At 32.0% G+C, this 24,528-nt stretch overlaps 1 protein-coding gene and 1 pseudogene across 1 annotated transcript; both read right to left on the bottom strand.

Moving 5' to 3' along the window:
- Window positions 1–1,348: 1,348 nt before the first annotated feature.
- LOC112008787 (nucleotide-sugar uncharacterized transporter 2) lies at window positions 1,349–10,383 on the bottom strand. The gene is made up of 7 exons (XM_024041126.2): window positions 10,059–10,383; window positions 9,152–9,303; window positions 3,843–4,051; window positions 3,444–3,537; window positions 2,813–2,979; window positions 2,559–2,729; window positions 1,349–1,821 (listed from the first exon to the last, which is right to left on the bottom strand). The coding sequence occupies exons 1-7, from the start codon at window positions 10,135–10,137 to the stop codon at window positions 1,557–1,559; spliced, it is 1,137 nt and encodes a 378-aa protein (XP_023896894.1). The 5' UTR covers window positions 10,138–10,383; the 3' UTR covers window positions 1,349–1,556.
- A 4,187-nt stretch (window positions 10,384–14,570) lies between these two features.
- LOC112008777 (oligopeptide transporter 1-like) lies at window positions 14,571–24,528 on the bottom strand (annotated as a pseudogene).

Genomic DNA, 24,528 nt, shown 5'->3' with positions numbered 1-24,528 from the left:
TAAAGATGAAAGCTTTATTTTATTCTGAAGTAAACGAAAATTAGTTTTGTGCCCTTTCCTGACAAAAAATGACGCTCTCCATTTAGAATGAATTCATTTTATGTTTCAATAATTTTTTTTTTATCCATTTTATGTTTAAGATTTAATGTTTTAAATTTCTTGATATATTTAGTTCTACTCTTTGCACTCTTTCATTTTAGATACTATAAGAAATATTTGAAATGAATTAATTTTATGTTTCAATAAAAAAAAAGTTTTATTTTATGTTTCAGATTAAATGTTTTAAATTTATTGATATATTTAGTTCTACTATCTTATAGATGCTATAAGAAATAAACCAAAAATTTTGTATAGTTCAGTAATATTGTCCTTTATTTTTATTTTTATTATTTTTTTAAATGATGACCAATATAGTTCAAATCTTCCTTCTCATTGTTGAAAGTTGTAACCTGTAACTATCAAATTAACCCAAAAAAGAAAGGAAAAAAAAAAAAAAAAATCCTAACCCTTTAGGAATCTACCATTGATTTCAGAAGTTGGTGAGGAAATCAACTACATTTTCCTTTTAGAATTAATCAAAGTGAGCATAACCCTTTGTAAAACTCAACAACACCCTTCCGAACCATTCCACATGACAAGGATGGCGTCAAAGTTACTATGTTGGCTGGTTGCATTAGATTTTAGGAGACAAATAAAAATTCAAAATATTTGGAAATAAAAAAGGAGAAAATTGTTTGGTTAACCAAAAGAAACAGTCAAACAGTGTATCCAAGAAAGCTTATGCTACTCTAATGGTCTGTTTGGAAGTTTAGAGAGGGAGGAGAGTAGAGGAGAGTAGAGGGGAGGAGAGTAGTGGGGAGGAGAGTAGAGAAGAATGGTTCTACTCTACTTTGTTTGGATGTTTTTAAAATTAGTAAAGGGGAAGGGAGTAATTAGTTTCTCCCCTTATTTGGATGTTTTAAAAATTATGATGGAAATGAAAGGAAATGATTAAAATAGATAAATTTACCCCTATTTGGAAATAGACTTGCAACATTGGTCTATGATTAATTTAGAAAGGATAAATTAGGGAATTTACTTGGACAATAATTTATCTACTCTACTCTTCCTCTAAATCTTTCCAATTTGAGAGAATTAAAAATGAGGGATTAGAGGGAGTTGAAACCCCCCAAACTTCTCCCCATCATTCCTTAAAAAACTTCCAAACAAGATAATTGGATTACTCTCCCTCCCCCTACTCTACTCCCTTTCCTTTTTTAAACATCCAAACAAGCCATAAGTTGGCATCCCAATGTAAAAAGGAAAAAAAAAAAAATCCATATGATCATGTAAGAACATGGACTACCTCTAAGACAGTTCAAATGATCTTTGTACTTTGGTTGATTAAATTCAAAACTGTGATTACTCTTTGTCTGTACACAAAACATCCCATGTAAAAAAACTAAAAAAACTAAGAGTTGGCACTTGGCACCCAGCCCAAGAGGATGGTACCAAGAACCTGTCTCTTTTTCTCTCACATGTATTCATAGAGAGAATGTAATAATCTTTGAGTTATTTTATACAACATTTGCGCTATCTTTGATGTCCAACTCTGTGCTCTCTTCATCCTTTGGTTTTACAGGAGTTGGAAGCTGCTTACTCGAACTTTCACTCGATTCTTGCAAGTTAAGTGATGTATAAACTGACATTCCAGTAAGAGCTGTTATAGCTCCACAGATGCTTACAAACCCTGGATCTGAATTGAAAATAAAATAGCCTCCAAGTAGTATCACACAGGTCTTAAATTGTCCTAGAACAACATGAGAAGTCGCCGATGTTGCTCTGCATGTATAGAACACAAATCAGGAAATAAGAGGAAAAGTTCTTAACTCTCCATTATTATTGCAAATGTCTGTCTTTTGCAAACTTTGTACCCTGTTTTTTATTAGGTAAGTTTTAATATTGTCAATTGAATTCTCAAACTTACGAAACCGTTTCAATTTGAAGACCTTGTCCATCTCCATTAAAATCCCAAAAGTCTCACCATGACAAAGGCCAGCACTTTCACTATGAAAGAAATGCTCCTTTTTAGCATTAACATGAAAGGGAAACTGTCTACAATACTATGTATTTCATTTAGATAACCAGTTTCTATTTTCTGGCCATTGCTTTCTTCACCCTATAAGTAAAACTTTTTCTCTCTAAACAAAGATTTCTCTCTCTGACCTTCTATTCTGTGGTTGCTAAATTGATTTATGGACAAGCTATAGATGAAACATAGAGTTTAATTAATGATTTCTTACACTTTTCACCCCCCTATTTCATCACTGTTCAAAATAATGGAAATGAATGATGGAGATGAGTAGAGGCTCCAAATTAAAATGATTTCATAAATTTTGAATTTTAATTGACAAAATTAAAAATTTAGAACCTAATCTGTAATTTCGTATAAACTTTGAACTTTTATTTAATTTCACCTTTCTTTTTCGTGACTACTAATTTGAAAGGAAGATAAATGTGAACGCCAAGGAAGTTGATTTATGATGACAGGAAAAGCAGATTTGAGTGTAGGGTCTCACCCAAGTGCCAAAGCTCCAGACCATTGTAGTAAAAAACCAAGGGCAGCTGATATAAGAATAGCAGTAGAGTTGCTGAGATCCCACTTAAATGATAGAATTCCTGGTGGATCCAACCATGGCATCAGAGGTAGTAAGAAGAAAATTGTAACTGGGGTAGTCTTCCACATCAACCTACATTCACGAAAATTGTTGCTTGCATTTATTAAGGACTAATGGCTAAATCGTTTTATGAAAGGCCAGATTGAATCACTTACGCCAAAGCAGTCCAATTGCCTTGCTGTTGTAATCTGGACCACAAGATTTTATTTATGGCACTTGGAATTATCCATGCAATTGCAACTAAAGCACCAAATAAATTGAACTCCAAATCTGTTACAGTAGCTATTGCCACACCTGCAGAGACAACAGCCAGAGCCAAAACCTGCACAAATATTGGACTTTCTGAAAACTTGCACATGAAAGGGGAAACAAAAATTGTTTCTGTCCTTAAAGTTTGGTTGAAGTTTTTATTTTTTTGTTATTCAATGTTAAAAAGTTCTTTTTTCATCTTTAAATTACTCTTATTAACTTTATTCTATGTGTCTAACTAGGTGACACTAATTTTGGCATTAGAGAATTTGACATGTTTGAACCAGACTATTACAGTTAAAAGAGAAGGATGCTGAACATGTGATATGAAACTATCAGTCACATGCCAAAGATTTTTTTTGAAGTATAAGGACAAAAAAAAAAAAAAAAAAAACCTTTTTAATGTTTAAGAATAGAAAGGGTAACATTTTCAATAATTCAGTGATAAAAACAATATATTTTCCTTGCAAAAGTTCACAAGTTTAAACCCAAGAAGTATGAAAGTATGAGAAAGAAGGTTGAGAAGTTTGAGCTCACCTTTTTGGAGGAAATGGTTTTCCTGAAGAGGATGAACTCTGCAATAACAATGGTAGGTGTGACAGCAATTTTAGACATTTGGTAGAAACCTACACTGCACATGAGCTGAATAGTGAGGATACAAGACAAGGATTAATTGAAAGTATAAAACTTGAAGTCCAATTCTTTAGTTGCTATACATTAGATTCCCAATTAAATTCAACCACATGGTTGTATTGAGCAATGCAATATAAACTATGATATCTCTTTTTTAAGTACAAAATTCAGTCATGTAGCTCATTGTTCAATGCAACCATGTGGTTGAATTTAATTAGGGAACCCAAGGTATAACAACTAAGGAATTGTATTTAAGTTTTGCTCTTATTGAAATTATAAAGAGGAAGGAGTTTAGATTAGAACCTGTTATGCTTTAGGCTGGTGTTGGCAAGGCCAGAGGCAAAAGCCATGACAGCTCCCAATGAGAAGAGAGAAGAAAAGGGAGTAGTTTTGGATGGAGGGGAGATTGGGAGTATTGAGAGTGCCCTGAAAATAGCGAGTAGAAGCCATGCTGTAGTGTAGTGGATTAATGTGAGAAGAATTGGGAAGTTAAATCCAACTTTTCCCATCACCTGTAGGCAATACAACTAATTGACTTACCAAAAAAAAAATATATATATATATATATAACAATATGTGAGCCTGATTGGCAAAATTTCCCCCAAAAAAAAAAAAAAAAAAATTGGTGGTTTCTGCTGTTATCTTTTTAATTCTTATTTGATTGTAAAAATTTATCTTATTGTAATACAAAAATAGTATATAATCATCATTTCAAGGAAGACATGCATTTTCGATTATTGGTTCAAAACATGATAGGTGATTCTTTTCATCATTGTCATAAATCAAGTTGACCCCAAACTTCTTCACTTGGAAAGCACTGCTTATTATGTATTATTGAATACTCCATTTCATCTCTGGCTTCCAATAGAGTGCAACCACAAATATTCCTAACATGGTATTACACGACAATTCTTTTGTCGGTATTGCCATGTGATTTTCTTGTTATAATTTTTTAATTCATAGATTATAGTGAATCCATTCATATCATGAAAGCTTCTTGCAAATATTGCACATAAAGACCATCCTCAAATCTTTTGCTTTACTAGCATGGGCACAACAAAATATAAAATTGATCCCTTACTCTTGTACTCAAGCCAGTTTGGAAGCTCACCCAAAGGAAGGAAAACACTAAAACTGTCGGTTGCAATCAATTCCTAATAAATTAAATCACGTGCAACAAATTATTATCCAAATTGAAAGTTTAAAACCCACAATCAAATTAGGAGAGAGAGATAGTGGAGATAGAGAGTCATTATCTTTTTCATTTTATTTTATTTAACATTTAAATTCAGCAACATCCTTCATAATCCATATCATTAAATTATTTATATTTTTCTCTTTTTTTTAAAAGAAAATTAAACATATAATATTTTACTTAAATTTAAATAAATAAAAATTGTTCTTATAAAGTCTTCCCATGAAATCTTACAATGGAAAAATGAAATGCAAAACAAATACCAATTTAGAAACACTAAATTAGAAAATAATAATAATAATAGAATAATAAAACAAACATAACTGAAAAAACTAATAGTGATGGCTATACTAATTTAATGGTAGCAAAATGGAATGAAAAAAAAAAAAAACATTACAATGCATATTTAGTACATTAGAATTATTATCAAATTTGGGAAAACAATAGGATGCCAACAAATAAAAAAAGAGAGAGAGATTTATAGGTAATAAAGTGTAGAGAGAGAGAAAAATAAAAGAAATTAAACGTCAATTTGTAACTGTTATTTAGAAAATAAAGAGGCCGACGAGTACGTGATGGGAGGAGTTAAAAAAAATAGAGATGACCTTACGGTGGACATTAAAAACTTTATAGTGTAATAAAACCAATTGTAGCATTTATTTTATGTTATTATCCTTTTTCTTTCCAAATTTTCCTCTAATTTTTTTAATGTTTAAAGTGAATTAAAAAAATCTATTATATTACAATCAAAATATCATATTTTTCTTTTTTTAAACTATTCTCCTTATTATTAAATTCTCAACTTATTTTTGCACTTTCTCATTCATTTTACTTTTTCATCTCTCCTTTACGCTCTACCTTAATATCACTATTCATCTTACCATTTATCTACATTTATTTTTCCTTTTTTTTTTTTATTCCCTCTCCCATTCTATGCATAATTCCTTTTATTTGTGTTTCAAGTTGTTATCTTTTTTTTGTGTTCTTCAGAATAATTTGGTGTTTATTGATATACATTTCATTTTTACTATTTTTTCTTTTCATTTTATTTTATTCAAAATTTAAATTCAACCATATCCTTCATATTATTAAATTATTTCTATTTTCTATCATTTTTTTATTTTAAAAAATTAAACATAAAATATTTTACTTAAATTAAAATAAATAAAAATTGTTCTCATAAAGTCTTCCCATGAAATGCTACAATGCATCAATAGAAGAATGGAATACAAGACACGTGCTATTTTAGAAACACTAAATTTATAATAATGATAATAATAATAACAACAACAATAGAATATCATACCAAATATATCAAAAACAAACTAATAGTTATGGATACACTAAGTTAATGGCAGTAAATTGGAATAAAAAAATAAAATAAAAATAAACGTTACAATGCATATTTAGTACATTAGAATTATCATCAAGATATCAAACGTCAATTAGTAACCGTTACTTGGAAAACAAAGAGCTTGATAGAAGGAGTAAAAAATTAATTAAAGATGATCATACGACTGTCAATAAAATCAATTGTTACATTCACTTAATTTTTTTTTTTTTTGATACAAGATAGAATTATACTCTGGTCTAATCTAAGTGTATATGTGTGTGAAGCTCCCTCCTGGAGACTTGAACCTCAGCCCTTGCCCCCACACTCCACAAGCACTTATACTTGTGGAGTGACCATCGCACCAAGGGTATGCGGTGGTACATTCACTTAATTAAATCATATAATTAAATACAATCATACAAAATTTAAATTTAAAACTAATCAAACTCTATATCTTATCAAAACTAAAAAGAAGATATTCTTCAATAATAATAGAAATATATAAAAAATAAGGACGGAAATTTTCAAAATCCCATTTTTGACATTTCATTTAACATTATTTAGGCAACATTAAGTCAAGATATAAGAATTTTAGTTTTTAACTTCCATAGAATCAAATGTTTCCCACATTATTTCAGCCTTATGGAAAATAGGGTTTACATGTAGCATGCAAAATGTGTATAATTGACTTAGAGATGTACAAATTAGTCAACCAACTATGGTAGAATTAAGGTTTTAAAATTTAAATAAAACAATTCTACAATAATAAAAAATTATTTTGCGATGAACATGATTATGAAATGCATTTCTCTTCATTAAGTTAGTTCAAATTACAAAATAACGATAACAATGAGACCTCCCTTAAAAAAATAATCACGCGCAATGCGTGGGTCCACGTCTAGTTTAATTTAAAATCTAATTAGATTTGGACTCTTCGATTTTTACATTTAATAATTCACTTGGCACAAATTTAAAAATTATATGAGACACGTGTCTCATATAAATTTTTGAATTTTTGTGCTCAGTAAGTTACTGTATCAAGATTCACGAAACCAATTTCCAAGAAAATAAATCAATAAAATATATGATAGTAACAACGATAGGAAAATTCAAATAAAATTTCGGATTAAATTGTAACAATCTAAATCAAAAGTTCCAGTAGAAAGACACGGTGGAGTGATCCACTCCAAGAAGGCGACCAAACTTGCATAAATATAGAATAATAAATCTCTCTTCGGAAAATTTACATTGTTCATAACCTTATCGTTCATTGGAAATTTTAAAAACATAGTGTTTCGCATCTGCCATCCAGACATCTACAGCCGAGTCCTCTCCAGTTTGCATGAGATTTCATTGATCACTAAGTTCCTTTGCAACCTGCAAAAGGTATCGTCCATTGGTCCACAACAGTGCTTTCTTCATTGTTTTAAGTGCCAAGCCTGAACAAAAAGCCAATATAAGGGTAATATAATGTGCATTTAATCACATATTAGCAATTCATAACAAATGTAAAGATGTAAACTTTGCAAGTGACAGCTAATGATTAAACTAAACTATCAACATTTTAACAGAGTGAAGATATTCTAATAACATTTCCAAAATTCAAATTAAAGTAAGAAAATTTAGAAAACACTCAAAATTGAATAAACTTGTTTCTTAAAATTAAAACTGACCAGCACTTCCGGTGAAGCCAAAAACAAATTCATGCCTTTTGTCTTGTGCCGATACATTCTCGCTCTGCAACAAGAACCAAATTAAACATTAGATAATAATAATATTATAAATCAGTAACATGGAAATACTATGCATGTTAAAATTGTGTGTTGCTAAAAAAAAAATAAAGCCAAATTCAAGATTTAAAAATAAAAAGATAACATAAATGATGAAAGATTCAAATTCTAAACTGCTAAATGGATCGGAATCATGATTTTTATATTAAAAAGTGATTGTGATTGTGACCAATTTGGAGTTTCGGATTATAGAGAGAGCGTTGTTTTTATATTGCGATAGAAGTATAAACTGTTGATGAATCTAAACTGGATTCGTTGCTTAAAAAATGTGATGCAGATGCTCTTCTCTGGCTTTGCTATCTTTTTGGAAATTCCTTGCGTTCACCTTTTTTTTTTTTTTTTTTACTGAATAGTAAACTCAGTGCATTTCATCCCTATAAAAATAGTCATGTGTTGCCATTCTAATGGCTGTATGCAATGTATTCAAACCAAGTTCTTATTGTAATCTCTTGGGTTTACGCGTTTAGCAGCAAAATTAAGAAAATTTAATTGATACAATGACTCACTTAGCACAAAAATTAAAAAACTTATATGAGGCATGTGGCATAAAATTAAAATTCTAATTTAACTTTCTCTCATCTTTACTTATTATATATATATATATATAGATATATAGATTTCTTTATGATAATATTAATCCACAATTTATTTATCTCTCTCTTAGTTTTGTGGTATAATCTGGATGTTCCTTTGGATTATTAATATTATTAGACAGTTTAAATATTACTAATGATAATAGTGATTATTGGTTAACATAATCACAGAATCTTCAACAAATATTTATAAATTATTATTACTCAATTTATATATGTTGGGCTTGGACTAAATAGAGTGGCTCTAAGGACAAACCCATGGGCAGTGTTGTTGTGAAAAAGTAAGAATGGGCCACGACAGACTCAAAGTAATGTAAGCAAAGAGAGTAGGGGATTGTTGGCGAGACTACAAACCCCAAGGATGAGTATGAAGTAATTGGGCCGGAGAAGCCCAATGAAGTAAGTAAAAACCCATGGGAACACAAAGTTAGGAAAAGGGTCGAAGAAGTCCAAAATAAGTAAATGGGCCGAGGATGCCCAAGGGGACATAGGAGCCCCTAAGTAAGAAAGCTCATGGCCATGCAAAGCCATTTGGGGAAGAGGGTAAACGGCAGGTCTAANAAAAAAAAAAAAAAAAAAATCAAGCAGTTGGAGCTATTAGCTCATTTCAAACAAAAACATATATGCACCTGGCTAAACCTCCAAAAGCATACAAAATAGTGAAAGTACCACATAAAAGAAGAGATAGAAAAGGCACATACTAATTTGTTTGCCATAATAATGCCTACAGCAACCATGAAATTAAATGTCAACGCCACAACTGGTCCACAAAATCGTTGCTGTTGGCGCTTAGCACCTTCAGAGGTTCGTAGCTCATTGAAGAGAGAACTTTTGAGATCTTCCAAAGCTCGACCTGATGATTTCAAATATGAAAAATTCAAGGTCAATAAATCAAGTAATGAACAATGTATCTTGTTTTTGTAAAACAATCTTTTTAAACACATAATAAGGATCCACAGTATGGGAAACTCTTTGTTGAATAATGAACAGAATGAAACCAAGTGGAAGGGCTTTGTTAGTAAAGCTGAACCACTAAAGACACATCACAGAAAAGAAAATTCATCAGTGAAATTGCATAATTAATTTAAAACTGTGGTTCAAGAGAAAAATCTTGTTGCCTAAGACTTAGTCCAGACATGTTATGAAGGAAATTATACAAATTATTAAAGAGCTTCAAGCCACAACCAGATTAATTCAGAAATAGAATCACTTTGATTGAAAGTTGTTTGATGAAATATGAAAGAAGAGGAAAATTTGTAGACATCCAATTGAACCAACCCATTTGTTTGAATTGATTAAATAACACAGTAACACACACACACACACACAATGATGATCAAGGAGTGATATTATCAACTACAGAGAAAAACAGCCCAGTGTGAACAATCCCATAAATAAAACCATGGATGATGGGTAATGAATCATTCTAAATGAAAAATAAAAGATAGCACCTAAAAGATCAACTTAACCACAAGAAAGAAAGAAAAAAACTTGCAGGCATAAACAGATTTTGAAACTAATGAACAAAGGTGTCTACGATGCAAAAAAGAGTATAAAAACATATAAGAGAGAATGATAATGCAGTCCAAGGATTCATTCAATAGAAACCTGCTTCTCCGGCATCACTGTCTTTCCTTTTGAGGAACGTTCTGGCATGTTTTCCCAGCAAAGAATCAAAGAAACCCATAACAACCCAACAAAAGCATGTGTTGAATCACATATCAATTATAAACTGCATAGAGATGGTATAAGAACGACAACAAAAAAATGTTATAGCATGGAGGTTAAAACATAATTTTATTGACAATGAAAGGGTGAAATCGTATACATGAATAATGACAAGAGGGAGATTTGTTTAGGTTGTATATAATAACTATATATGATATGTATATAGGAATTTTACTGTTGTAAGAGTTCTAACTCCTTAGTGCTAGCTCCAAAAAGCTGTTATTTTGATATACATGTAAAAAAAAAAAAGGATGAGATTTGTTATGTGAATCCAAACTAAAAAAGTGGTTTAAAAATGGGGGAGCCAATGATATTATGATGTTATTCCATGTGTCAATTTTTTTAATTATGTGCATGGATTTGACAGGTTGGTGAGATTATCATTCCCATTACAATACTAACACATGCATATGGATTTACGGAGAAGTTAAGGAATCAAAATTTGTGTGACCAAGAAAGAGTCAAACACACAAGTGCCTACAATTACCATTTAGTACTTTGCTTTAGGCGAGTAGTCATGATTTTCATGGAGTTTTATATATATAAAAAGAATGATTGGAACCCTGTACATTTCATGTCCACATCATTAAAGTTTAGCACTATATTTCTGCGGCTAAAGAATTGATACATATGATAAAAGGTTGTATAGTTTTATATTTTATTATTGATGGGTCTTTTTCTGTATCGATCAAGATCAAAACAACATCAACTTGGCTTTAATGATTGTCACCAATAAAGATATTGAATTTGATTGAAATACAATGTCTATTAATGGTATTTTTTTTCCTGATTATCTATTAGTGGGTAGTATTATTGGGGACAAAATGGGCAAATATCCTTTTCTCCCAAACTAAGAAGCATTTTGCTCCATTTTCCAAACTAATTAGACAATTTTTTATTTTTTTTATTTACCTATAACTCGATTTCATAGATGTCGAGTTACAAAACGCCACTATAGGTCATTAAAACGTCACTATAAGCTTCTTAAAAACACCGCTATAGGACCTAACTCGATTTATCACAAATCAAGTTTCAAAATAGAGATATTTTCCTAAGAGAAATGCTATGTTTACAACATTTTTACAACAATTTTACAATAAATCTTAAGTAGTAGGTTGTTACTGGTTATCATTGTTGGGGCAAAAAAGTAATCTTAGTATTAGTTTTAAATTTGAACCAATAATAACTAACCACCTATGATTTGTTGTAAAATTGTTGTAGACGTAACATCTCTCTTTTCCTAATTAGTTTGAAAAAAAGGGACAAAACACTGCTTAGTTTGGGAGAAAAGGGCATTTGCCTATTTTGGTCGTGTTATTGGTGGATTCATATCCTAATATTTGATGATATAGGTGATGGTATGTTCTTGTAAAGGTTATGGAGTAGAAGCCAAACTCCACGATTGTCCATAGATGTGAATGAAAGTTTGAGATGCTTGGATCCCAAGAATAAAAGTTATTAGAGAAATCCAAATCCAATGAAAGTTGAGATGTTGGCATCCCAAGAATTGAAGTTATAACAGACTAACCAATAGGATGTTGAGTCCCAACTTTCTCAAACGACCCCCCAAAAACAGGCCCTTTTTTTTTTTTTTTTTTACTGAATAGTAAACTCAGTGCATTTCATCCCTATAAAAATAGTCATGTGTTGCCATTCTAATGGCTGTATGCAATGTATTCAAATCAAGTTCTTATTGTAATCTCTTGGGTTTACGCGTTTAGCAGCAAAATTAAGAAAATTTAATTGATACAATGACTCACTTAGCACAAAAATTAAAAAACTTATATGAGGCATGTGGCATAAAATTAAAATTCTAATTTAACTTTCTCTCATCTTTACTTATTATATATATATATATATAGATATATAGATTTCTTTATGATAATATTAATCCACAATTTATTTATCTCTCTCTTAGTTTTGTGGTATAATCTGGATGTTCCTTTGGATTATTAATATTATTAGACAGTTTAAATATTACTAATGATAATAGTGATTATTGGTTAACATAATCACAGAATCTTCAACAAATATTTATAAATTATTATTACTCAATTTATATATGTTGGGCTTGGACTAAATAGAGTGGCTCTAAGGACAAACCCATGGGCAGTGTTGTTGTGAAAAAGTAAGAATGGGCCACGACAGACTCAAAGTAATGTAAGCAAAGAGAGTAGGGGATTGTTGGCGAGACTACAAACCCCAAGGATGAGTATGAAGTAATTGGGCCGGAGAAGCCCAATGAAGTAAGTAAAAACCCATGGGAACACAAAGTTAGGAAAAGGGTCGAAGAAGTCCAAAATAAGTAAATGGGCCGAGGATGCCCAAGGGGACATAGGAGCCCCTAAGTAAGAAAGCTCATGGCCATGCAAAGCCATTTGGGGAAGAGGGTAAACGGCAGGTCTAAAAGAGAACCAGTAGGACCAAGTCGTTACAGCAGGATCGACAGAATAGTATGGCAGGACATGTTGGCAATCAAGAAATGGGCTAAGAAAAATGTAAAACCCAGTATCAAATGAAGCCCAGCCCCTAAAGGGAACAGTGAATCATAAAACGGCTCATGTAAAAGAACGAAGAGGTGCGGCAGATTGTGCAAACAAAGCTCCAAACCGCGGCAAACGCATGAGCAGCAGGCAGATTTTGGACATACATGAGAGGGAAGCACACGCAAGGCCCAAGCATCTTGTACCCAGCCAATATGGGACGTGGTGGGACCATGGGCCAGAGGTAAGAGGTAAGGGGGGTATGGTTTGGTGGTGGGGAGAGGGGAAAAGACTTATTCTGCAGCTCCTGCCCAAGCCGTTTTGGGAGGTACATCTTGTTGGGATGACAGACCACCCAAAAGAGGCAAGGTTGAGAGGGAATCGCTAGGTGCATGTCAAGAGGGAAAGAGAGAGAAAGTATTTACACCGTGGCAGGAAAGAATGCCACAGCGGACTAACAAACGACACAAACCTGCCTTTGTCTAGCGAGGGTAAGTGGTATACAGACGAACTCTTTAGTGGTCGGCAAGTATGCCCAGACTAAATAAAGGCGGTTAAAGGGCAAAGAGGTAAAATCTAGTCACGGCAGGCCTTATAAGAAGACCCTTGCCATGCCTTGTAAAAGGCATCGAAAAACAGAGATATTATGGAGTAAAAAAAGAAAACAAAAGGAAAACAAGGGAAAGAAAAAAAGATAAGAGAGAAAACAAAAAACAAAGAAAGATAATATAATGGGCATGCACCAGTAGGTCATTTTCCCTCTCTCCCCCTTTAAATCCTGCTCTTTTCCACAGCGTAAGGAGGATTCTTTCTTTAGGCATTAACCATTCAGGTCCGGTTCCCTTAAAGCCATTAATCCTCACGGCAAGATCTTTCCTGGGAGATTATTTGCATTGAGAGGGGGCGTTCTCCCTTTTTGTTTTTGCTTCTGCGGATCGAACTTAAACTTGATTTTTTATACTCATTCTTGATTAATTCATATTATCTTCTTTCTCTTTTACTTTCTTCGTAAAAGACATTGTTATGACTGTAATTATGTCTCATAAGTAAGGATTACTTGGTCATTTTCCTTTAAATAGTCAGAGTACTCTGTTTTATTGTTATTATTATATCTGCCTGCCGTAACTTATCTGAAACAGCTCTATTTGCCGTAAGCACACTCCTGGCAGGCGAGGTATAGTTTGTGCACAAACTGGTCCAAGATGAGTTACAGTTGGACTGGCCTCAACTCCCTTACTCAAAAACATTCGGGCTCATTACCGTAGGAGGCAGCCCAGCTCAACGCACAACACAAAAAAAAAGGCCCCTACATGATCTAATAGAGTGTTAGAACTTAACAATAAGTAATGTTAAGTTGTCTATTTAAAAAAAAAAAAATTAATAGATGGTTTAAAATGATTTTGGATTTATTAAATATATGACTAGCATATTTGAGACTAAATTGCTAAAATGTAATAGAATTTGGAATGTGTTTGAGATCTATATTTTTTAGTAAATTCAAATTTAGAATATTTAATCTCTTAAAAAAATATGTCTTTTCCCATTCTTAAGTGTGCACAAAAATGGATTGAAAAGGACGAAATAGATCGGAATGGACCAAATAGATTGAAGTGGACAGAATAGACCGAAGTGGAACAAATTGGACTAAATAGACCGAATTGGACCTAAGTGGACTGAATTAGACTGAATGGACTGAAAGTGCAAAGTCTCTACCACTTCATCATTTAAGCTGCTCTTACAGTCTTAATGGCTCTCAAGCCCAGCCCAAGGGAGAAATGACATTATGAATTATTCTTTCATATAACAAGCCCCTTCAGATTAAAGCAAACTCACAAACCAATCTTGGAAATTGAAAAAATAAGTATTATTACAATGGTCATATGTGCCCAAGACATAAACCTTAAGCATCTCAAAAGGCAGGGCACCCCTCAATCTTAACCCCAGGAGCTGTGGGGCATGAAGCCAATGGACAATGGTCATCATTGGCCAGACCCCACCACTCTGGACCAAATATATTATTTTTGTATTGAAGAGTGAAGAAAAGTAGAACACCCAAAAAGGCAACCCCAGCGTCTAAAGCAGCAGATAGGACATAGGTATGTCTAGCCCACCATGCCTTAAACTTTCTGTAAACGTAGAAGTTGAAGAAAATTTCAACAGCTCCCCAAGCCCAATAGTTCACTGCTCTAGTTGGTGGCATGTTACTTGTAGCTCCAATGATAATAGGCATGTGTATAAGTCTAAGCCACTTGATGTTGGGGTACTTGCGTGAGAGAAACCAGCCAGGTATAGGAGCTAAGAAGCCAAGAAGGAAGAACCAGTTCATCTCTTTGTAGACACCATATTTTGTGAACATTCTGAGTGGACCTATGACTCCCCATATAATGGAAGCATTGTAGAAAACATCATCCTGAGGGCATGTCCAAGGACTCCCCTCAGGCAATAATGACTAATCACATATGTCCTTTATATTTGTGAGAAGCCACCATGCAGTGGCAAAGTAGGTACTTGAAGCAACAATTGTTCCAACCAACTGAGAATGTATATTAACAACACGTGTCATTATATCAAAATAGTAAACAAAATTTCATATAAGTTTTATTGGTTTTAATTCCCTTACCTGCACAACGAACATGGACCTTGGGGGGATTTTCATATAGTGGCCTAATTTGAAGTCACTAGCAAAGTAGAGTGCTTGTGACAAGCTAATGTAGCCATAGGTCTTGAAAGCCACATTAGCGAGGGGCTTCCCTGGATAAATATACCCAATCACCAATTCTGTGATCACGTTTAGCCCTGGTTGCTGCAATTAACAATAACACATCATATTGAGAATTGTAGTCTCTAAAAAATGGATGCAAGATAATGTAGAATGTAATTAATTCATTCGAATGAATGTTTGTCGTCTTTTTATCAATGAAATACAAGGATGGTTTGGCTTATTCATACCGCATTCGTTGTGGCTTGAATTATTCCAGTGGGTAAAGTAAAAAACAGCGCAATGCCACAAGCCATTAATAGTCCCCACCAGGGGAGTTGCAGCTGTTTGCCGAAACCTTCACAAGCAATCATGGCAAGAGCCAACATTAAAACTAAGATGATATAAAACCACCACTGAGGGACTTCTTTATAGTTAGTTCTTCTTCATCAACCTTGTATGAACATCGGCATAATCGTCTTTTGCTGCACTTGCTGTCTGTTTCCAGAGTGTCCAGATTGTTCTGCTCAATGTTTTACCCAAATAAAGAAAATCATGAAAAGACTATTGACTAAAAGGAACTTTTGGTAGAGGATAGAATAGAAAATTTTAAGAAGCGGCTTACTTTCCATTAAAGAGAGCAACATGAGTAATAGTAGCTGTTAGAGTAGCGAAGCTCAAACCATAAGTAAAAGCAAAGATCACACTAAGATAAAGTTTGCTGTAACTGTCATAAGCTGCAAGATTAATATCAAATGCTTTCTCATTCAGAATTCTGGAGATGTTGTAGGGTTGTCCAGTGTGATCAAAAGTGTCGGAAGAAAAGATAGGAAACTTCTTGGCATCATATGCATTACTCCAATAGGCAATCGGGATAACGACATAGACAGAAACGATAAACCCCACTAAAATATTGATGATGGCAAACAAAGGTGTGGCTAAGGGGGTGCCCAAAAAGCCGGCTACAGTCAACCAGTCAAGGCCAAATGAGCCTACTCCAAGGCCCTTCATCCCTCCACCAATCTGTTGGGCAGTGACTGAGTCCTTCCAAATCCAACAAACAAAGGAGAGAGCTGATATTGAATGGAAAAGATAGCCTGGGACAATGTAATAAGCAAAGCTTGCTACAAAAACCATGAAGAAGAATTGTAGCCTTGTATGTCCTCCTTTAGGTCGCTTTTCTTTTTCATGCAATGCCCTGCATCTCACATTTTACTTGGTTCATTACAGGGGTCCGGCCCATAAATTAAGCATTGTACTAATTCTTTTTCTAACACAAGCAATCATATCATATCATATCATATCATCATCTATAAATATTATATAACCGAAACCTTTAACTTTTTGTTGACATTTTTATATTGTGCTACCTAAGCTTTAAAAGCTCCACAATTTTACATATCAAAAATATTATTTAGATTTATTTTAAAAGAAAAATACAACCTGATTGACTCTTTGAAACAACCTGACTAATTCTTTCTTATGATTTCTCTTAGCCCCCTGCAACGATCATCTCAAATGCTGAGCACCTCTCACCTCTCCCTCTCTCCATGCAGACTTTCATATTTTCACATGATAATTATTTCTTGTATATCATATTATCAATTTATTTAAATAATTTTTTTTTTTGTTTAGTCCAAATTTAACAAGGAGTGAAACTCTATCTCTTTAACAAGTCCAGCTTAAACTCAAACTCATCATTTTTTTTTAACAAAATTTTTGTTTGATCCAAACTTAAGAAGGAGTGAAACTATATCTCTCTAATATAAGTCCAACTTAAACTCAAACTCAAACGATGATATTATTATTATTATTATTATTATCATCTCTCTACTTCACTAATGTGATATTTCATGATAGGGTGCAAACTTATAATCATGAATTATTCTTTTGTATGTAACCTAATCTTTTTCTTATGTTTTCTATTTTTTAGTTATATATATATATATATATATATTTTGTTTTGTTTCAATAATTTCTAAACTGTGAATCATTTGATTTTTTTAATATTTTTGGTATTTTAGAAGTTTCAATATCTGAATTTTTAAGTTATTTTTTACAGTATCTGAAATGGTTAGACAAATTTTTTGTAAGCCATTGCACGTTCAAGCAATGACTTCTTTATCAAATTGTAACACAAATTGAAGTCATACAAGGGAAAATCATGTAATAGTGTAAATTCTTAATAAATTTAAGATTTTATAAAATTATTTTAGTCTACTTCACAAATAGGTAGGTTCCCGTGCATAGCATGGGTTAGCGACTAGTATACTATATAATAAAAGTTAGGCTTACACGCCGTGGTTGTGCCAAGTAGCTTCACCAAATTGCAGAATTTTTTTAGATTTTTGATTATATATATATATATATCATATACTATATAATAAAAGTTGGGCTTACATGCCGTGGTTGTGCCAAGTGGTTTCACGAAATTACAGAATTTTTTTTAGATTTTTGAATATATATATATATATATATTTTGAGCCAAGTGGCTGCACCAAACTACAGTAAGTTTTTAGATAAAAACAAAAAGTTTTTGATCTTATCAATTTCTTTAGAGTTTGGATAAAGTAACTAAAAGTGTGTGTATCAACTTCTTCTTCTTCTTCTTCCTCTTCTTCTTCATCTTTTTTTTTTTTTTTTAAATTTTTTATTATAAATTTTATAAAGTAACTGTGGGTGCATTTTTTGCTTCAAGGAAACTCATGTACTCTTAGGCAATTTTTGCTTTTTACTTGTCCCACATTGGAAGGATTGCCTCCCTCTTTCTACCTTATAAGGGATGAGCCAATGGTTGAAGAGTACCACTAGTTTGGTTTCTACCTTATAAGGGATGAGCCAATAGTTGAAGAGTACCACTAGACTCCTAGGCAATTTTTGCTTGTCCCACATTCCTAGTGGTACTCTTCAACCATTGACTCATCCCTTATAAGGTAGAAAGAGGGAGGCAATCCTTCCAATGTGGGACAAGCAAAAATTGCCTAGGAGTACATGAGTTTTCTTGAAGCAAAAAATGCACACACAGTAACAATTTTACTCTTAGCTTACGTTAGTATTTTTTTTTTATTTTTTTGGATAAACATTTATCCTACACCATCTATTTTCTAATAATAACAACTTTAAAAGTTTTATTTTTCTTCTAAAAAAAATGTTTTTTTTGGATAAAGTAACAAAAAAAAAAGGTAATATGTATTAACTTTAAAATAAAAAAAATTAAAAAAAAAATCTTATAACAATCTAGCTAATAACATTAACTAATCTTTTGAGATAAAGTAAAAAAAAAAAAAAAAAAAACTAATATGTAATTAACGTAAACTTCTTGATTAGGTAAACTCTTTTTTCTTTTTGTTTATATCAAGTTATCAACTTCTTCACAACTTAGAATTATTTAATATAAAAGTGGGGGTATATATATGGTTTGGGTTTATTTTTCCCTTTTCCTACTGTATAGTTTGTTGATATTATTTCCTTCTCATACATTACTTATGAAACTTGCATGTATGTATTTGCCTTCTTCTTTTTGCTTTTTTATAAAATTCTGTTCTTAATTTTTTTTCCATCAAATTGAATATGTTTTTTATGCGGGTTGCCTTTTGTGGGGCCCGTGGGCCCGATAGCCTCGGCCCATCGGGTATTAGGCCCAAAGCCAACGCCGAGGAGGACTGACCAGCCAAGGCTAAGTTAGACAAAACCTCTTTTATGGCCCACGCCGAGGACCTGTTCGTCCTCGGCATTCTAAGGATAATCTTTGGGGAGGGGACAAGCTCAGAGTAAGCTGTCACATTTGCACTTAATGCATTCACCTAACCCCTCTGGCTGCATTAATGGGGATATAACCCCTTAGCAGGGCAACGTTGGTCAGAGTGAACTACTTGAGTACTGATAAGGCCTCTGATGGGACAGACGGCCAGAAGAGAGGCAAATGGATGATCAACAGATGGAATAAGGAGATAGACAGATGAAAACTATATAAGAAAAGCAAGTAAAGTAAAATGGAGGGGGGGGAAAAGAGAGGGAACAAAAAGGTCTCCTCGGCCACAGGCCGAGGAGCATTCCCCCATTTGTAAAGAAACTTTTAGTTTTTTTTATATAAAGAAAGTTCGTGCTTGGTGATCGACGGCCAGTGCCTAAACCTTTAAACCGCTCTCTAAAAATTTATTGTTTGGGCTTGATTGAGCTGAAAACCCATTCGTACTCAGGGTCAATCCAAATTGAGTCCCTACACTTTGTTTTAAGTTATTTTTGTTAAATTTCATCTAATTTATATGCTTATTATATATGGTCTTTAGAATCAATGGTATATCTTCCATAAGAACTAATGGATTAATTTTAACAAAAATCTTATTCGCTTTTTGAAAAATCTATGTGAGTGTCTTTACTTTAACTGTAATTCTAGATTTTTTTTTTTTTTGTAATGTTTAGAAATTTATATTGTTTGTAATTATTGAATTCAGAGTTTCTCTGTGTATATTTTTATGTGTGTGTTGTAGTAAATTTTTTTTTTCAAATTTTTTTTTAAATAAATTTGGGTAGCTTTTAATTTGTAATATGTGTGTGTATGTGTATATGAAATACTGACAAAGTAAGGTACTATTACTCATTTTTCCAATATGTACACCCACAAGTAGCCATGAGACCAATATTTGAGTATCGAAAATCATGATAATGAACATCACTCCATAAAGAATGGAGAGAGAAAATTGATTAAATATAAAAAGGGTGATATAAAAACAATGGATATTTAAGGTGATGTAAAATTTACATGACTTTGCCTGCCTCAATCTTCTATCAAAGTTAATTCAACTTTCATGTGAGTGCCTTTACTTTAACTCTAATTCCAAATTTTTTATGTTAGTGTCTTTACTTTAACTCTAATTCCATATTTTTTTTAATGTTTAGAAATTTATATTGTTTGTAATTAATGAACTCAGAGTTTCTTTGTGTGATATATTTATGTGTGTGTTGTAGTGAATTTTGCTTTCAATTTTATTTATTTATAAATTTTTGTAGTTTTTAATTTGTAAGTTCAAGATGATTTCTTGGGGTTAAAGTAAAAATATTAGGTCAATTTTAATCATAATTCATGCAATAGTAGGGTTTTAGATGTTGATAATAATTTTTTGCTTATTTACATTAATTAACATAAACATCCTAGCATGTTTAGTGTTGATATTAATTTGACACTTTGAGATGCAAGCGAGTCATTATAATTAAATATAAATGTTATTATGTCGGTATGTTATAATTATTATTTGTTGTTCCTCACCTTACTTCACCTTAATTGTTATTTGAACAAGTTAAAGTTATGTCTTAGCTAGTCTGATTGGATATAACATTTCTCTCCAATTATTAATTAGTGTTCCTCAAATAAAATTACTACCAAGAGCTTTTAGAAATTTAAAACTTGCCATTATCAATAAAATATTTTTACTATTTTATTTGTTATTAAATTTAATTATATTATCAAAAAAAATTTTTTTTTAAATTTATATATAATTCTTTTACTAAGCCGTGGTTATTCCAAGTGGTTTCACCAAATTATAGAAATTAATTTTTTTTAGATTTAAAAAAACAAATATAATTTTTTTTTGTTCTTATCTTCTTCTCCTATAATTTCTAAGTTGATAAAAAACTTTATTTGATTACAATCCAAATTCTTCATCTAATCCTTTTGTTATTATAATTTAATTTATAAATTTATAAAAAAAATATTAATTTGTTTACAATCCAAATTCTTCCTCTAATCCTTATTTTTTTATATTTAAATTATATTACTACACCTAAAAAAGAAAAAAAAAAAGCATAGTACACTTTTAAACTATATTACTGCACGTAAAGAAAAAAGACAAATTACAATTTACCAACCTGTGATTTGGCCGATGTTTAAGTTGTCTATCTGTGGTTTGAAATTTGATACTTTATTCACTTGAAATTTGCTCAGTTAGAGTTTTGTAACTCACCTCTATTAAAAACATGGCTAAATATGTAATTTTCTCCACTTTTATGTCTCTCTTCTCCAAAAACGCAAAAATATAAAAATACAAGATCAAATAAGATAAAAAAAAGTCAAGCAGGACACTTGCATCATGTAATTTCAAACCACGTGTAGGCAACTTAAATTTCAGTCAAACTTCAGGTAAGTAAAGTATCAAATTTCAAACCATAGGTAGGTAGTTTAAATTTTGGCCAAACTACAGGCGAGTAAGTTGTAATTTAAAAAAAAAAAAAACCGCAGCTCAGTACAGGTAAAAAAAAAATGCCTACTATAAAATTCCATTCGACTATTTTTAGTGCTTAAGTAAAACACTAAATTCTTTGGATTTCCTCTTGACTCACCCACATTGACTTTTTTCCTTTGGATTTCCTCTTCACACTCCACTTTTTTTAAGATTTTGACTTCAGCTTCACATCTCCATAAATTAGACTAACATTAGACTTTTTGTTCATATCAACTTCTTCAATGTGGAGTGTGTGTGTATATATATATATATCAAATAATTCATAATGAATACCTACCATATGTTTTTTTTTTCTTTTACCTACAACCTTGTAGGAATGTATTTGTTTACTCTATTTTTTTTTCATCAAATTGAATATTTTTTTTTTTTTGTATTTTTTTGTCTTTTGTTCAACCAAATTTCCTTAAGTTTTATTAAATTTATACGATTATGGTTTGAGAATCAATCATTAAATATGCCTAGACATGATTATTTTTATTATTTATTTATTTATTTTTGTGTGTTATGACATGGGTTCAATGGTGAAATGTTGCTTTCATCCTCTCAAATTTAATTTAGAGAACAATCTTCTTTTTAGCTTATTATTAAGCATGTCTTGATATAAATTTGATGATAAATTGTTCATAACATTTTATTTTATTTATTTATTTATTATTATCAATCATTAACATGATTTTTATCAATCATTAAATTTTTAATTATTTTGTATATCACTAAATATAATAATAGTACTTGTTTTTAGTTTTGGGAATTGTTCCAGATTGCATACTTATATTACAAGGATCCGGTGTTTTATGATTGAAGTTCCACTGGGTGCACCCTATCCTAAAAAATATGTGCTACCCCTTCCCCCAAATCTCGAGAAATTAGCATTTAACTAAAAACAAAAGAAACATAGTTCCTATATATGAATATATATATATATATATATATTTTCTATAAGTTAATGATAAAACAGTGCAATGCACGTGCCTTTGACTAGTCTCTATATAAAAGGGGATTGTGTACCTGAATAGAGAGACTTGGACTAGGTTTGCAGGCCACCACATATAAGGTGAGTCGACAAGGTATTTTCTGAATAGTCCAGCCCATCCGTAACCAAGCATCTGAAAAGTTCATATACAAAATAGTGATGTCGTAGGAATAAAATTCTAAAGTAGCAATTTATGTAAGTTGGCCCAAGTGGTACCCGGTCTCCTTAGTGACCTTCAACTCAGGGGTTCAAGCCCCTGCATAAACAATTACCCAGCAAAAAAAAAAAAGTAGCAATTTATGTAATACATTGATGGCATGGCGCTTTATTCACACTAGAGTAGTATTTTCTCCAAAACAAATGGGGGTGGGTGGGTAAGGCTTTGTGCACCAGGTACAACCTTTTACTGGAGTGGCCTATATTCTTAATGTGAACAAAAAAGTTCTTGTATCACACATTCTTTATGTGAAAAGCAGGATCAGTTGGCTAGAGTCATAATGCCATTAACATGAAAACCAGAACCCAAATATACCTGAGAACTTTGTGATAAGAAAAAGGCTGCAACTGGAGAGAGTTGCCTGTGGTAGAAAGCCTTGACAATATCAACAATAAAAACTGCATAAACTCCGCCTGCTCCAGAACTAGCAAAAATGGTGATCAAAACATGTTCCTTTATATTGAATGGCCCTGGATTCAAGGAGAAGAACCAGTTTGTGAATGGGACTCGAACTGGCTTTGATGGAAGATAAGCAGCCATTAGCTTCCCTAGTGGGGGAGTACAAGGATTTGTGCTGAGACTGACGAAATTGACAGAGAATTTTGGCTGTATGCAAAAAATTGGTTCACAAAAGCAAGTAAAACACATGATATCAATCCAAGAACCCACATTCGAAATGTCAATGCTGGCAGAGTTGGGTCATCAGTTGGAGGAACCGTAAGCCTAACTTGTTCAATTGGGCTATCATTGTCTTCATCCCCTGCTTATATAGAATGACCACATTATTAAAAGCAAAATGCAAAAGATTTGAAAGGAAAAAAAAAATTTATTTCTTTAAAAATTTATATCTGAAATTATTATGATGAAAAAAAAAAAAAAAAAAAACAATAAGTGACTCTTCAAAAGATTTGAAAGGAAAAAAAAAATTTATTTCTTTAAAAATTTATATCTGAAATTATTATGATGAAAAAAAAAAAAAAAAAAAACAATAAGTGACTCTGTTATCATGGATTTAAACAAAATTTTGTGTCAACTTTAAAAATATTTCAGAGCTATGTTTCTCATTGAATGTTGATAAACAATACCAGATTAAATAATGAGCTATTGCGACCAAGAAAGTAATTCATCTCAATATATTCTATATGGTACACAAATGACAAACAAAACATGTAGCAGATAAGATTACACAACAAATCAAAATAATAATAATAATAATAATGCTCCCCAATTATAAGAAAAATATTATCTGTACTAAAGTTGATATTAAAAAATTCCAACTCAGCATTTAAATTAAAATTTTTTTTTCAATTTTAAAATCCATTCATTTTCTTGTCCTTTCTTGCCTTTTCTAGGAAAACAAACACAAAAAATTTCTGTCATTTCCTTTTGTCTCACTTTCTTGGTAACCAAATAACAGCACTCAAATACTCTCTGAAAATCCAGAAAAATTCTCAGCAAAATAGAGTAAGTGTCTTAGAAAATCCTGACACATCTTTTTTTCTTCAACCTCAAGCTAAATTCTAAAATCTAAAACTCCTTTGTAAACCCATACCCACATCAACCATTCTCTGATATACTGTCAAAGAATTCATCGTTCGCATCGTCGCCAAGCGTACCCACCTTCCCAACACCAATCAGCTCAGCCCGAAGATTAGTGATAGACACGGTGTTTCTGAGTTTATTGGGCATTGGATGAGCTGAGATGATGAGAATCAACAAGCATTCAAGGATCCATTGCAT

Source organism: Quercus suber, unplaced genomic scaffold (genome assembly GCF_002906115.3).
Source record: "Quercus suber isolate HL8 unplaced genomic scaffold, Cork oak 2.0 scaffold_27, whole genome shotgun sequence".
In the NCBI taxonomy this organism is placed as follows: domain Eukaryota; kingdom Viridiplantae; phylum Streptophyta; class Magnoliopsida; order Fagales; family Fagaceae; genus Quercus; species Quercus suber.
The sequence above is the reverse complement of the archived record's forward strand: the minus strand, read 5'-3'. Positions and strand labels throughout refer to the sequence as shown.